The sequence below is a fragment of the Phaethon lepturus genome, unplaced genomic scaffold, assembly GCF_000687285.1.
Source record: "Phaethon lepturus isolate BGI_N335 unplaced genomic scaffold, ASM68728v1 scaffold54674, whole genome shotgun sequence".
Classification (NCBI taxonomy): Eukaryota; Metazoa; Chordata; class Aves; order Phaethontiformes; family Phaethontidae; genus Phaethon; species Phaethon lepturus.
In genome coordinates, this window is record NW_010538033.1 from 3,428 (window position 1) to 18,635 (window position 15,208).

Sequence of the window (15,208 nt, forward strand, 5' to 3'; positions counted from 1 at the left end):
CAGTTACTGAAATGTTTCTCATATTCTGCAAAACAAATCCATGTCAGGAAATAAATATAGAAGTAAATGGCTTGGCTTTCATCACCAAGCACTTATGCAGCCTGCTAATGATTTGAAAAGGCAGCAACAGAAGATATCAGCAAGAAAAATGGCAACATCAAATGTATTTTCAAGTTCCATCTCCTTCACCAGAATTAAATCTGAAAAATGAAGACATTCTTACACATAAGAAGAATGGTAATGACTTACGTCTTGGTCAAGGAGCATAACTTTGTTTTGCACATACTACTTGCCGCTGCTTTTGATTGAAATTTTACAGCATGTGATTAGGCCAGAGAGTCTCTGTAGGAACCAAGTAGCACAGGACAGATGAGCCCTTCTGAGTCATCCAGCCCTGCTTGTTGGGTTAAACCCCAATGAAGAGTGATTGTAGTTAACCTCTATTCTCTCGTAACAGTGATCATTTAAATGCAGAGTTTAAGAAACTGCAGAAAAGTTTCTTTCAGAAGCCTGTTAAGTAATTGTTATTTCACAGTAAAAGGTGGAGCTTTTATATTCTTGTAAAGACCAAGTATCGTGGAAAAGATTTGAAACACAAGAGAATTTACTCTTTTTTTTTTTTCTTCCCCTGTTTTAAAGGGAGCATGTGCCTCTACTGATACGCTGTGAAGAGCGCGAGTTTTTACACAAGATGTAGTTACCTGTCTTCAACAGCAGGGAAATTAAGCCAGGCCATTGGAAGACAAACCCTTGGAAAAGCAGTTTAAACTGGGAAATTATTCTTCTGAGAGCAGTGTCTCCCTTAAATGCATCTCGCTTTTTTCCTTGCCATCTAGCAATGGTTTCTGCTGGTTAAAGAAAGTTACTCAGTTTTCTGGCTGACATCTTTTCTGTTTCCCCTCAAAGCCTAAATAATATGGTTTTACTGAGCTTTTCTTCAGTTCACGATAATTTAACTTTTTAATAGGTGGTTGAAAGAACTTATCTTCTATTTTACAGGCCTGTTTGGTACTGAAAGGGTTCATGTTTTCCTACTAGCATAGTTCTAGATATGCACTGTAGTTGCATGTGATGTTTCTATAACTCTAAATTAAAAAAAAAAATCAGATTTAAGAAATTGCAGTAAATTATTAATTTTATAAAGCAAGGAAATGACTTGGGAAACGAGACACAGTAAAAAGGAGACCAATCAACCTTGGCTGTTCTGTGTTTTGTATAAGGAATTGATGAAAGACATTGCTAACCACTGATTTTGGGGTGGTTACATTTTAAGACAACAGTGAAAGCATACACAGCTCTCATGTCTCTTCTCTTTCTGCAGCTCTACAATGGTAGATGGTGTTATGCTTCTTCCTGTGCTGATCATGCTGGCGTTTCCCTCCCCGAGTTGGCAAGGTGAGTGACGCGCGTGGCGGTGCGGTAGCTGTCTGTGCTGGAGGAGCCGGCTTCGAGTGCTGGTTGGAGCCGCCTGGCACCGCGCCGCGGCACCCTGCTCGCTTCACGCGCTGACAGCGTGGGGAAATTCCTCTCGGGAATGACATGTTTGCTTTTCCATTTCAAGTTGCTTCAAAGGATATTCGTTGCTCATTTATGTGTAAAACTTAGAGCATGTGCGATGGGCACAGGTCTCGCTGGGGCCTGGAGAAGGAAATGGGAAACCTTATTTGAGTGGCAAACTATTGAGCTGTGTAACAAGTAGGTCTTTCTAGCCCATGGGCTGAGGGGCAGGTGTGTTGCCTGCCGCCTTAAAAGTGAAATTTTTTTCTCTGGGAAAGGTCTTTGGAGTATTTAGTATGGTGTTTGATAACTTTTCCATGACTGCCTCAGTAAGGTCTTTGGCTACGGAAGGTGACTTTTTCATAAATCGTTTAGGCAGTTGAGTGCACGTTTGATGACACGCAGTGCGTTTAAGATTTGCCTCAGCAAATGGGAGAAGGGTATTTCCACTGCCATGGAGAGGCAGGAGTGGTTCATTTGAAGGTCTTCTGGATATTTTGAGAGATGACCTCCTGAAAGATGCATACTCGCTACTTCACAAACAGCCTTTTAAAAATGTTGAATAAAGGTTTTCTGCGAGTAACTTGGTTTCCTCAATTTTAAATTTTAAGTGACTCGAGAGATGTGTTTGTTATGGCTTATCTATGGTCTCTTGTATTTACTTTGTGAAATCTTGCTGAACTACTCTGCTGAAATGCATTTATTTTGAAATGTTGATGCAAATAATAAAAGGCAGAGGATGAAATGGAATGTTGGAATAGACGGTAGAAGGGGAAGGTGAAAAATGCACGGAGGTCTAGTGGTTGACTTTAGTCATGTCTCAATTTCCTATTCATAGACAAAATTTAAAAAGGAAGGAATGTCGGATGAATGTTTGTGGAAATACATTAAACTGCTAATGTTATTGATACAATATTATCTTGAAATAAGTAGCAGTTATCACACTGCGCCTTTTTACCACTCTTGAAGTGCAGCTATCTGCTTCTCAAACATTTTTTCGGCTTTCAGAGCTGCTTATATTAAAAAATCTTAAAGTTAAACCACCTTCCTTTTACATCCTTAACACGAAGAGCAGTAGATGGAGAAGAGAACACATGGGAAAGGTGCCTGTTAAAGTCTGACGTTCTGGTTATTTTCTCTCGTACAATGTGCAGAATAGATGCTTGCGCTGCCTGCGTAGCACAACCTGTAGAGCAGCATTATCAACCCACCCTACCCTTCCAAAGCTACCCTGCAGGTGTTCAAATCCTAGTTATTTGACCTGACTCTGCTTTAAAAAAAACCCAGTGTGCTCTAGGGCTTAAACATTACCTCTTTCTTGAAAAGATGCCCATAAGTGATCAACAAGGGAAGAGTTACTAAATCCGTGCCAAGACGTTTTCTTTCTTTTCCTGGCTGGCTGCTGCTAAGGCTGGAGGTACAGGACCGTGCCTCACCTGGGAGCAAAGGCAGAGCTAGACCAGATGTGCTGCTGGAAGGGGCTCTGGACAGGGTTTGTGTGGGGGCAGGAGCCTGTGAGCAGAGATGTGCAGATGTTGTGTTCTTGCTGTCAGTCTGCCTATGCCAACTGGACGTCTACAAAGAGCAGAGTTTCCTGCTCACGACGTGGGGCTGCTGTGCCGAGGGAGAGATTGCGCAATAACGCTTTTTAAAGAACTCTCTGTTTGGGCCTGCATTTCTCTCCCAGTGACAGAGCTCCTGTGAAAGACTTTATAGAAGAGACATGCAGCCTTGCTTTGCTTTGCTTTTCCTGTTTTATTCCTTTCCTTCTCCCCCCTCGTACTTCCTATGGTGAGTTTTCTTTTCCTGCGAGCAATTACTTGTCTAATGCACATAAACGATACTGCTCTTCCCGCTTTTCACATTTGCTAGTAGTAACGCTGCTCTTTTTCTTTGGAAACCGTTTCCTCCTTCCAAGCTGGTTGTAGGGGAGTGTTTGGGGAGGCAGAAATACCTAGGGGACCCCTCAGCAAATTTTCATTTACGTCTCTTCATCTAGGTTTTGGTTTCCTCACCAGCCAGACACGTAGTAGCAATGGGAGAACTCACCGCTTTGTTTTGAGTGTCCCAAGTGCTGCTTGGTGCTTACAAGCCAGCAGCCTGTGCTGGAGTGTTTTTCAAGGGAGAGTGTGCTTTTGGAGATCCTTTGAGGGAATGGTAGTTAATCCTCTGCTGCCTGCTAACAGGCCGCAGCGGTGGGTTTGGTGCACCCTGACCAGCATGCCTTCCCATGTGCTTTTTCTGAATTTTTAAAAAAGTTGATGTTTTGGTGGAGAACAGTGATTTTTGTCTTCCCTTTTTGGAAAATAACAAAAGCACAAAGCCTTCTGGTTGTTTTCCCCGTGTACTTTACCACAGTCCGTTCTTTTCCTTTCACTGGGGTTTGGACTAGGGTGGGCTGTTTTTTTTGTGTTTTTGATGAGTGAAAACTGTCTGGACATATCTTTGGGTAGCATTCAGGAGCAGGCTCTGACTATTTCTGCGTTGCCCCTAGGCTTCAGAAGGTGAGACAGAACATGATTTTAAGAAAGAAAAAAGGCAACCCTACAACCCAACCCACAAAATCAAATACTGTAGAATTCTAGGTGCAGAAACACTTCTCTTTCCTACTTGAGTGTCCAGAAAATCCTTTTATTCTAAATGTTTATTGCAGCTCTTACTTCTGTGTTACTTCTTTATTAGCCCTTTAAAGTGGGGAGAGGCTTTTCATTTTGAAGAAGCTAAACCCTGACCAAAGCAAGCACTTTCTAAATAATGTGATGCCTATGCTTAAGCGCGTGAGGTTTTTCACTTACTAGCCACCGTGCACAAATGCCACTTCCTAGTCCCGATGGCAGTGTTAGGAGCACGGTGCACGAAGTGCTGCCGACGCCTCTGCCCTCTCCAGCCATGGCGGAAGGCGTCCGGGCCGCGTCCTGCTCTGGCCGTCACAACTTCCCTGCCAGGCGCAGCCTCTCCTGGGCGCCAGAACTGGGCAGGCTGGAGAGGGTCTCGTGTCACACCGTGGCCAGGAAGTGTTTGGGAGCTGCTGAAACTCCAGGAGCCACCGTCTGGCCTGTGGGCAGCCGGCTGTGGGAACAGCATGGGGCCTGCTGCAGAGCTGGGCACCTCTGCCCAGCCTTGGAGCTCTCTGACTGACTGTCCGTGCCCGTAGCACTCGTGCTGTTTCTGGTTTAGGGGGTTTTGTAATATGGAGAACAGTAATAAGGCTAAGCAGCTGTTTCTTAGTGCTGGTAAATTCAAAGGCTTGTGTTAAATTAATAAATCTTAACCAAATTATTATCGGCTGCCCAGGGAAGTGGTTAAGTCACTTTTAAATACCTGGAGGCATTTAAAAGACATGTAGACCTGGCACTTAGGGATATGGTTTAGTGGTGGACTTGCAGTGTTAGATTTACAGTTGGACTCGATGATGTTAAGGGTCTCTTCCAACCTAAGTGATTCTGTGATTATTATTATTATTATGGCTGTTGTATAATGCTTGTTACTGTATGCACTGAGAAAGAGAAAATAAAGCTCTGAATGGAGTAGTCAACTCTACAAGCTTATTTTCTGTTTCCCTGAAATGGCTAAGAATTATAAAGGGAAGCTAACCACCAAAAAAGACCTGGCTAACGTACAGTGAAATGGACTCTAAGGAGATTTTAATTTTTCCAAGTCTGCTTTCCTTCATCTTCAATTCATTATGATATGAAGCCCTAGCAGACCCCACCTCTTCCCCCAATCCTAGTTATTTAAAAAGGAAAAGAACATTGCTGCTTTTAAATATTTTGGCCTTTTGAGCATGAAGTCCCTTTCATCCTACTAGAGATTTCAGCAGCTCTCTGAAACAAGCTTCGCCTGTGACTTGTAACCTTCCCGGTTTGATTTCAAGGCTGGCTTTCCATCTGAAAAGAGCGATCCCACTCAGCAGGTGGTCCCACTCAAAGCCTAGCAGCAAGCCTGCAAAGGGGCTAACCACCGTAGTACAGCTCCGAGTGGCCTGGGCTTGGGAAGCGGAGTCCCGGTGGCTCTGAGGGCTGGGACCGGCCGCGCGTGCCCGAGGTTAGCCCATGACTGCAGCGTCTGTGCACGTGCAGTATGCGGCCGCGGAGGCACGGCGCCTTCCGCCCGCACAGCTGCAGCTGCAGGAGAGTGCCCGGGGGGGTCTTCTCTGCCCTCTCACTTGTGACTGCAGGTGTCACTCCTTCTTGCTTTGCTTTGCTCTTTGGAAAAAGAGGAATCAATTAGATGGAATTGTTCCTTTTAAACTTACACCGTTGTAAAGTCATGTCTTGGTGGGCGAAGGATGAGTATGTTCAGGGCTTGTTTACCTCTCTCCATCCTTGGCCACTTGACTTTTTTTTTCCAGCCACATACTAAGGTCTTGTGGTGTCATGTAGGTTGTCTCTCTGAACACTCGCTTGCATGCACGCACGCACTAAATGTGTATTATATCTGTGTAGTAAGATGCACTAGTCTGTATCTGCAAGGTGAAATTCGCTTCTGCAAGGAGCAGGGAGTTAGACTCAATGATCCTTATGGGTCCCTTCCAACTTGAGATATTCTATGAAACGTTGGAAGGGAGGGTAGGCAGTGGTGGTGCATTGCTGGAAGGAAATTATTTGATATTGTTAAAGCCCTTCTTTAATAGGTACATGTAATATAATTAGAGACTGTGCCTTTAGAAAGGAAATAGAGACTCTTATGGTGTATATTTTTACTTTTTAATGCTTTTTAAAATTACGTCAATATTTGTTGACCAGATCACATGGTTAATAAAGGTGTTATTTCAAGTCAAAGGTATTTGAAGAAACTATGGTGCTGTAGTGCCAATAAGAAAAGGTGGCCAAGTGTCTCTTGTACTAACTGTTTCAATGGAAAATGAATCACTCTTCTAAATGTGAAGAGATCACATCAAAATTAAGATGTGTTACCGGAAGTGTATGTAGTGTATTTTTCCTCGGAGAGAAGAAGCTTGGTATTTTCCCAAACAGTTAACAGTGTTTATAGTCCAGGAATTGGATATAAAATATGACATAAAACTGTCTAGATTGGTACCTGGCTGTGTGAAATAAACTTCACCTAGAAGTAACTAACTTGTACAGATGCAAGGAAACCAAGATATTTCCATCATTGACCCACGTTATCAGAGTCCTGCGGTTTGGTGTCCTGTGGATTCAGGCCGGGACGGCTGGGCTGCGTGCGGGCACATGAGCGCTGCGGACAGCGGAACGTGTCCTGGGCAGTCACCAGGAGGGTTGAACACGGGACCTTCCACTTCACTGAGTAAAATGTGGAGTGTCTTGGTTCTTGTTCTGTTGAAATACCTAGGTAATTGGTTAGCACTCTTAATTATTGACTTGCACAAAGTGAATAAGCAAACAAAATAAAGGAGCTTCAATTTTGACACTTTCTTAATAATTAATGAACTAATAAAGTAGTTAATGAGAAGTTAATGCAAATCTCTATCTTTGTGTGGCAAGTCAGATTTTTTTTTTTATATGTGTATGCACAATATATAAGGGCCAGAAGTGTAGCAATGAGTCTCTGTGTTACGAAACAAAAATATATGCAATGGATGTGTTTAGGTGATGGAAGTATTTTTAAGCTTGGCTTCAGGCCTGCGTGTGTTGCCTGACTGCTACATACGTAGTTGGCCTGACAGCCTTCCACGCCTGGAGCTGCTGTTGAGTGGGTACTTACCTCGGAGCGTGTGTTTTTGAGGGAGTTGATCTGCTTCAGCTGTAACCTCTTGATTGCAACTGGCCCATGGCATTTGCTGGTCATGTCTGTCCTGCAGACTTGCTCGGACAGGCATGCTCATGAGAGCTCTGGAGAAGCATCGCCCAGTCCAGCTCTGCCCCTGCTGTGGGTTCCCCATATGCCACCAAAACCGTGCTTTGCAGGTGCGGCTGGTTTCACTTTGGGGAGCTATGGCTAGAATGCCCAGCCCTTCCCAGCTGGGCACGGGCAGAGCGCTTTGCGGGTGTAGTACCGTGGTTAGCTCGGACGTGTTCCCTGAAGCCGTGCCCCGTCTGTCTGCTCTCGGCTGGTGGCCTGCAGAGACGGGAACGGGGGACACGGTCAGTGCTTTGGCTGATTCTGCAGCCTCAGTCAGCCTTCCTGTCTGGGTAAAGCCCAACCTGTATTTTAAGTGAGTGTGGTACTGCAGGAGCATTAATGAGGGAAGGGCTGGTTGGTCCATGGTAATACACCGTGGAGTTGGAATACCAAGTAAAGAAAGGAGCAGTTTGGGCATAGGAAGTAGTAACAGTAGTAAAAGTAATGATAGGCTTGAAAAAGTCCCAACACACAGTATGCTCAGCTGCTATTTTAGGAGCATCCACTGTATTTATGGCTGGAAATTTTTCTTGTGTGTCAGAACTGAAAAAGAGAATGTAAATATGAGTTAGAGTTGCTATAAACATATGTGTGTATGCACGGGATGTGTGTCTTGTTCTGTCACAGCTGTGCCTCTTTTCTCAGCTGTCTGTGAGTGCGCATGGCGCTCTGCCACCACGGGCACCTGTATTTTCCAGGAAACTGAAGAGCTTCCAGTGTTGTCCATTCGCTAGTCGAGTGGTGGTCCCTCCTGCCGAGGCTGGAGTGACCCAGTGCTGTGCGTTTAAAGGCACGTGCTGCTCCTGAAAGCAGCAGTGTGCGTGGCTCTGCGTGGAGAGGGTGGGTTTTCCCAGCTCGGGATCTCCGAATGCTTTGCTGAGGATACTTAGAAGTTTAGTTTCATACTCTATACACTCTTAAAAGCCCTTTCTTTTACTTATCCGAAGCATTTAGAGGTGGAAGGGAGGTGGTGTACCTGCTGACAGAGTGTGCTGCTTCTTGCTTTACTTTTTCTCAGTGGTTACTCAGACTTGCAAGGTACTCCTCAAAGGCTTGGCTTCCTGGGAAAGTTGGTCCGGATTTACTTTTCAAGCAAGGTAGTTAAACCTGCCAAATCCTGTGTAGCTGTGTCCACTGCAAATTTAAGTGGCTTTAATTTGATTTAGTTAAAGTTGTTTCCGGAATGCTTGAGAATAACCATTTCCATAAAGAAATATAATGTGGTTTAGCAAATCTGTTTTAAATTTACAGTTTGTTAGGTGTTTAGTTTTTTCCCCGCTCTGCTGAGTGTCCCTGTGTAGATGACCCTCCCATGTTTTATGCAGTAGTGTGTGTGTGAGAGGGTGTGCAAAATGTCACCAAACTCTCAATTTGAGTACTTGGAGTGGGCAGATATGACTGGTATTTCTTTGATGGCACAAGCTCATATCCTTGTCTTGCTGAAACAGCTGAATTAGTATCGTTAGCTCCTACTTGGTGGTTCCTCAGCACTAGCTGCAAGTAATGTTTCTTCCCTAACACAGAAAGTTTTATTGTCTAATGATTTTGTTATCTCTGTAAAACTGAAGCTATTAAGAATACGATGGTGTCTTTTCCTCAACTCTCCCCTTTTACAGATGATGAACTGAAGCTAAATATGGTCCACTACGAATGTGTGTGTGAAGGCATGTCCTGTGGGAACGGTGACCGTTGCCAAGGCCAGCAATGTTTTGCTTCCCTGAGCATTAATGACGGTGCTAAGGTTTACCAGAAAGGCTGCTTCCAAGTCTACGAACAAGGCAAAATGACGTGCAAAACACCTCCCTCTCCTGACCAAGCTGTTGAGTGCTGCCAAGGATACCTGTGCAACATGAATATCACTGCACAGTTGCCCTCTTCTAAAGGTGAGAGGTTAATTAATAAATAGTGAATTTTGAGAAGGACAAAAGGTGTTCAGGTTTCATCTGATGTGATGGGAGTGAGATGGCTTCATTGGTAACGAAAGTAAGGGTTTAATCGATGCAGTAAGACCCTTTCTACTTTGTTCCCCACCCTGGGGCCCACTGGCACGTGTCTGATGTCTGCAGGTTGAATGATCCGTATTGCTGGGTGAAGGGCGTTCAAATGCGCAGTCATGGTCAGGGTTGAGTTGCTGCCTGTGAGTGAGTTGCACAGTCAGGATGGGGTGTGTTCTGAAGGGATGGGGTTATTCTGACTGCACCGCAGGCAGTCACTGCGGTAGCGTCCCTTGTGTAAGTGCACACTCATAGCTCCGGCTGTGTCACAGCTCCTCTTTCAGGCTAGGTGTCTACCAAGTTAAATGCTGGTGTCAGCGCTACTGGTTTTAAAGACTTTCTCTGGGAATTCGCAAACTTATTTATTTTTTTCCCTCTCTCTTTCCCCTCCCCCACTCCCCCGTCCTTTCCAAGGGCAAACCTTTCAAGGAGAAGCTGCAGGTTACAGCATGGAAACACTAATCATTGTTATACTGGCTCCTGTGGTAGTGTTGGTAGTTTTTTCTGCAGTAGCTGTGCTGATTATCCGCAGAATACAGAAAAATCATATGGAGAGGCTGAATTCTAGAGATGCAGAATATGGCACAATTGAGGGACTCATCGCATCAAATGTTGGAGACAGCACGTTGGCAGTAAGTAACCTGTGTGCGTGGTGAAAATCTGTGCGAGCTTTCTTTACTTCCAAACTCCCCTCATTCCCTCCGGACATGGCCACATCAGTAACAGGACGTTTTGCTGCCAGGGGATGCCACTTAGCATCAGGGCTTCTGTGTTTAAAAGAAGCATAAACTACTATGCTCACAAAGCCGTAGTTTAAATGAAATTTAACTAAAAGATAGCTTTTGCAAGTATAGCTCCTTTGACCTGGAGAATTGCTATAAACTGTAGTCAAACTGTTTATGTTCCTAGATGCAATGTCTAAACAGTGAAACAGAACATGCCTGATTGCTGGGTAGCCTGAAGTGATCTGAAAGGTGTAAAAATGTAAAAATGCATCTTTAGTATACAGCCTGAAATGCTGGAAAAGATGTGACACTGGGAGGAAGAAAATACAAATATTTTTAACTTCTAAAAACGTCAAACCTGACTCCCATGATCTTAGCAGAAGAGCTCTTAGATGACTAGGAAATTAGTGAAATTTTGTTGACAGAAGAGTGGTAGGAATTTTAAGAAATGAGAACCACTTACTCAGAATTCTTTTTTTAAAATGTTCTTGTTCATGCAATCTCTGGAAAATAAAATGACATGCAGAAGTTTTCCTTTTTAAAGACTTAATGTATCTTTCACCTGAGGCCAGGAAAAAAGTGATCCCAGCAGCTTTCCCATGCTTTATCGAAACTGAGCAAGTAAGGCTTCACAGGCAGCTTGAGTGTTTGTTTCTGAAACCAATGCAAAGAGGAGAAGTTTTCTCCTCCTTGCATTTCTAAGGTAAAACCTCTTTGACATTAAGAGGTTGGAAAACATTTTCCATTTTGGTGCTTTCCTACCATAATGTGCTTTCACTGTAGAGTTGAAAAGTGGCTAAAGAAAAATGGTCCAGAACACAAATATTTTTAATAATATGCTACTAAATACATTGACTGCATATTTTCTTTCTGTGTTTTGGACTGTGTTGCTCTTTGTAGGAGAGAAAAACTGAAATGGGTGCTTCTTTAAGTGAGGAATAACCTTCAATATCTTCCTTCGAAAGTGTTGCTTTACCACCAACTAAGTAAGCAGTTTTGACTATGTCCAAAAAAATATGCCAGAAAATGGCTGCACCTCCTCCCTTGAAAGTTGACAGCTGCTTTGCAGGTCCAGCTGTGGAAATTTATTAAAAAAAAGATCTGTGGAACCATACAAAGTTGAACTATTTTGGGGATCTGGAAACTTATTTCTTGCATCTCTTTTGTTTTGAGTCAGAGATGTTTCTATAAAATACTGCTGTGAATAAGTGCTGGAAAAGTCACGTGCAAAACCCTTTCATTCACAAGACAGTGTGTCCTGACAAGGAAGTTTTCAGGGTTTGAGATGGCCAGTAAGGGGTACCATTGGAGCAGGGAAGGATAAGGAAGAATAGGTTAAAAGCGAGTACTAGGAGTCCTGGTCATCTGGATGCTCCAGTATGCATTTTTGAAACAGCCGATGTGGGGAATGCGTAAATAAACCAATGCTTCAGCCAGGAGGAAGAACTTGGTTCTCTTAAGGGGGTGGGGGTTATGACACAGTCACAACGACACAAGGGGTCGGGAGAAGATGGATAGGAATCCGTTTTTTGCCTGCTGCAGTACGGTAACAGGGGGAAGCGTCAAAAATTAGCGAGGAAGAGCAAGGATGAAAACAAGGCAGGTGATTCTTAACACAGTGATAATTGAACCAGTGGAACTCCTTTTGACTTTTCTAGATGTCACAGGTTTGTATTCGTTCAAAGAGCAACAGGATGAGAAGACTTTATGGTGTTAAGCACACTTTAAAAAAAAAAAAGTCCAGCTAAGGAAGTCCCTTGAGCTGAATGTGCTTGGAGGCTGGGCGAGCATTAGAGGAAAGTATCATGTATGTTGAAGTATTCCTATATTTGCTTCTAATTCACTCCGCTTCTAGTATCCCAATATTCTAATACCCCAATGCCTCTATATACTTCCCTATGTCTAATACACCTATAGGTCTACTACCCCAATGTGCTGTACTTGTAATACCCTAATAAAGGGCATTGCTTTTGGGTACGGTCAGAGACAAGATACGGAGCTAGCAGGACCTTAGGGTGGCCACATGGATAACAGAGTTTTGGCTTTTAAATGTTTCCTGAGTAAGATGGAGCAATGAAAATTGCCTCCCTCTTACAGCTTTGAAGGTCCAGGCACTTCCTGTAACTGCAGGACCAAGTGTGGTGCAAACTGCAGCAGCTTTCTACTACTGCCCTGCTCTTTTGCTTCAGCTTGGCCCTATATAAACTATACTTGGTAATCTTTAATTAGCCCACAAGGCTTGTGTTGGACCTGTTGGAGCAAGTCCAGAGGAGGCCACGAAAATGACCAGAGGGATGGAACACTTCTGCTGTGAGATCAGGCTGAGAGAGTTGGGGGTGTTCAGCCTGGAGAAGCGAAGGCTCCGGGGAGACCTTATTGCAGCTGCCAGCCCTTAAAGGAGGCCTACAAGAAAGCTGGAGAGGGACTTCTTACAAGGGCATGTAGTGACAGGACAAGGGGTAATGGCTTTAAACTGAAAGAGGATAAATGTAGATTAGATAGCAGGAGGAAATTCTTTCTTCACTATGAGGGTGGTGAGGCCCTGGAACAGGTTGCCCAGAGAAGTTGTGGATGCCCCATCCCTGGTAGTGTTCAAGGCCAGGTTGGTTGGGCTTTTAAGCAACCTGGTGTAGTGGATGGTGTCCCTGCTCATGGCAGGGGGGTTTGAACTAGCTGGTTTTTAAGATCCCTTCCAACCCAAACCGTTCTGTGTTACTCTTTCAAAACAGAGAGTTTTGATACGTTCACTGTGAGCTAGGCATGTGCGCAGCGGTTATCTGTCTTCAAGCACTGACTTCCAGCTCTTATCTCTTATCAGTACAAGACCATTTCCATTCCATTTGCAAACCCTTTGCACTTCAAGTCATTGAATGTTACTTGGAAACGGTGATAAAACCTGAGAAGAATAAATCAAAACTCTTTTAAACAATTGGAGAAGTCGCTAACTGTAAAGGCTTGGTCTAATGGAGCTGTTTAGTTCTCGGCTCTCAGGCCCTCTTAGCGTTATGATCGCAGTGCCTCTGGTGTGCCTCTTGAGTGTTGGTAATGTAAAAAAAAGATGGATAGTTCCTTGTTTCTAAATGTTCATCTAAACAGTAAACCTTTCTTAAATTCCAGATTTTTCTTCTTCATTGTGTCTTTTAAGTCGCTGGTTTTGTTACACATTAGATTAGTTTATGTTTAGGATTAGTCTCCATAGTGTAGCAAGTGCTTGAAGCTCTAAGCTTCCTAACGGGGAATGGAAAGAGCTGTGGCCTCTTCAAATCTTGTTGTTACAGTCACTGCAGATAAGTTTGATTTTTGTTTTTTCGGGGGGGGGGGAGTTGGCCTCCGATACAAGCAGGAAGGAAAATGAGCTCTCAGTTTGTATTAAAAAAGCCAAATAGCAGTCTCCTGTCATTCTTAGACTATCTTTTTCTCAAGTGCTCACTAAAAAAATTGTTAGGAGAAATGAGATTTCATCAGATCTGATTAAAGCCCAGTAGTGCAGTTTGCTGGACATACTGGAAAGTTGTTTATGCTTATGTTTTTTTAATCCTATTTTACTTTGTAAAGAGAAAAAAAAAGTACAGTAGTACAGTTGTTAATGCTTTGAGCTAGTACGGCAGTCCTAGCCATAAAAGTAACTGGGCATTAGCATTTTAAAAGGCTAATAGTATTTTAACACCAAAATAGAATCTGACTCAGGGTTTTTTTTATAAGCTTATGGTTTAAAGTCTGGTTTCTATGCACTAAAAATACCAGAAACTGATAAAAACTTTTAAGAAAGACTTGTTACGGAAAATTTTCTGGAGTATCAATGACATAGCTGGTGTAGATGATACAGGTAATACTCCAATCGCCTTGTTTATTTTAAACCTGTTTTCAGTTACATGTAACTGTACCAAACTTGAATAGTTTGGACCAAAACTTCCCATGACTATTATCTACCATAGAATGACTTTTCTTCTGAGGGACTGTTCATCTAGCATGGTTCAGCCACTTTAGGGAGGGAGACTTACAACACATTGTTTGGGTGTTGTCTTTTAAAGAAGTTCTAATTTGGGGCAGGGACTTGCGATTCATCAGAGAAACGCCTGTGGTGCCGGACGTCCTTGTGGCCCTTCTTCTCGGGGCGCTCCGTTTTGTGCCACTTCAGAGGCTTATGGTTTAAAAGATCCGTTCTAGACACGCGAGTCCGTTCCCCGCGGACGCCGTGTGGTGCTCCACATGGAGACAGGGCGTGTTTCTTGCCCGAGCCAAGGCACCTTTGCGGTGTTTCTGGCCGCAGGGCCGAGGTGGAGAAGAGGAGGGTGTGCAGCGCTCGCGCCTCTTGAGCGGGCAGTGGTGGGGCAGGCGGTCGCTGACCGTACGCGAGCTGGGCTGGGAGACGGGCAAGGAGTGTGAGGCAAAGGAGAAAGGGAAGGAAGGTTGGGACCGAGATGAAGGGAAGAGATGAAAATGTAATGGAAGAAAAGGACAGAAAACTGGATGGGGGGCAGAATGAGGGATGAGCAAAGAGCCTGTACTGGAGAACTGTTACTCCCAAACTATTTTTTACCATTTTTCTGTGTAATGCATGTGAAATAAACTCTAACCGAAGCTTGGATCTCTCCCTTTCTCTTCCCTGCCAAAGATAACGGGCTTCTACAGGTAGTAGTTGTTGCCATACTGCAGAGCATGTATCTGCAAATATTGATCTGGCAGATTACCTGCATAACAGCAAAGCATCGCATGATTTGGTTTCTCTTCACTGTTACTAAATTAATTTTTAGCACTTTTTTGGGATTTCATTGCTAAAATGGAGGTGTCTGGTGACATGAAGGTGCCATGTGGTTTTTAGGGTATCTGTGCGAGTCTGACAGGTATGATACAGGACCTGTGGGATACCTGTTCTTCTCTGGGGTGGGGTCTGCAGGTCAGTGAGATAGACTAGGACATCCCAGATAGCACGGGGTGTGGTTAACCAGCAGTTGCCCAGTGGTTCCCACCGTGTCGAAAGCAAAGCGGGGCACAGGGGAGCGAGGCAGGGAAGACTGCAGGGTGTGTAGTTTCACAAATTCGTGCTCAGACGTGGAAGCGGGCAGGGTGGCGTGTGGGCGATGCGGGGCCTGGGCTGCTGTGCAAACCCACCCGCTGGTTCAGCCCTTCCAGAAGTGTTTGGTTTCGGGGTGCCCGCCTGCTCCGCCT

The 15,208-nt window shown here is 44.1% G+C and overlaps 1 protein-coding gene across 1 annotated transcript; it reads left to right on the plus strand.

The window, feature by feature from the left end:
• Positions 1–1,328: 1,328 nt before the first annotated feature.
• On the plus strand, positions 1,329–14,477 carry LOC104620432 (activin receptor type-1-like). Its single transcript, XM_010286643.1, has 4 exons — positions 1,329–1,395; positions 8,937–9,203; positions 9,729–9,946; positions 14,310–14,477. Exons 1-4 carry the CDS (start codon positions 1,329–1,331, stop codon positions 14,475–14,477), a joined length of 720 nt encoding a protein of 239 aa, XP_010284945.1.
• The last annotated feature ends 731 nt before the right edge of the window (positions 14,478–15,208 follow it).

Bases quoted from the DNA above. Each gene is read 5' to 3' on its own strand.
- LOC104620432 (XM_010286643.1), top strand. From the start codon at position 1,329: ATGGTAGATGGTGTTATGCTTCTTCCTGTGCTGATCATGCTGGCGTTT. The intron at 1,396-8,936 runs GTGAGTGACGCG...CCCCTTTTACAG, and splicing joins TCCCTCCCCGAGTTGGCAAG to ATGATGAACTGAAGCTAAAT. The intron at 9,947-14,309 runs GTAAGTAACCTG...TTCTGGCCGCAG, and splicing joins TTGGAGACAGCACGTTGGCA to GGCCGAGGTGGAGAAGAGGA.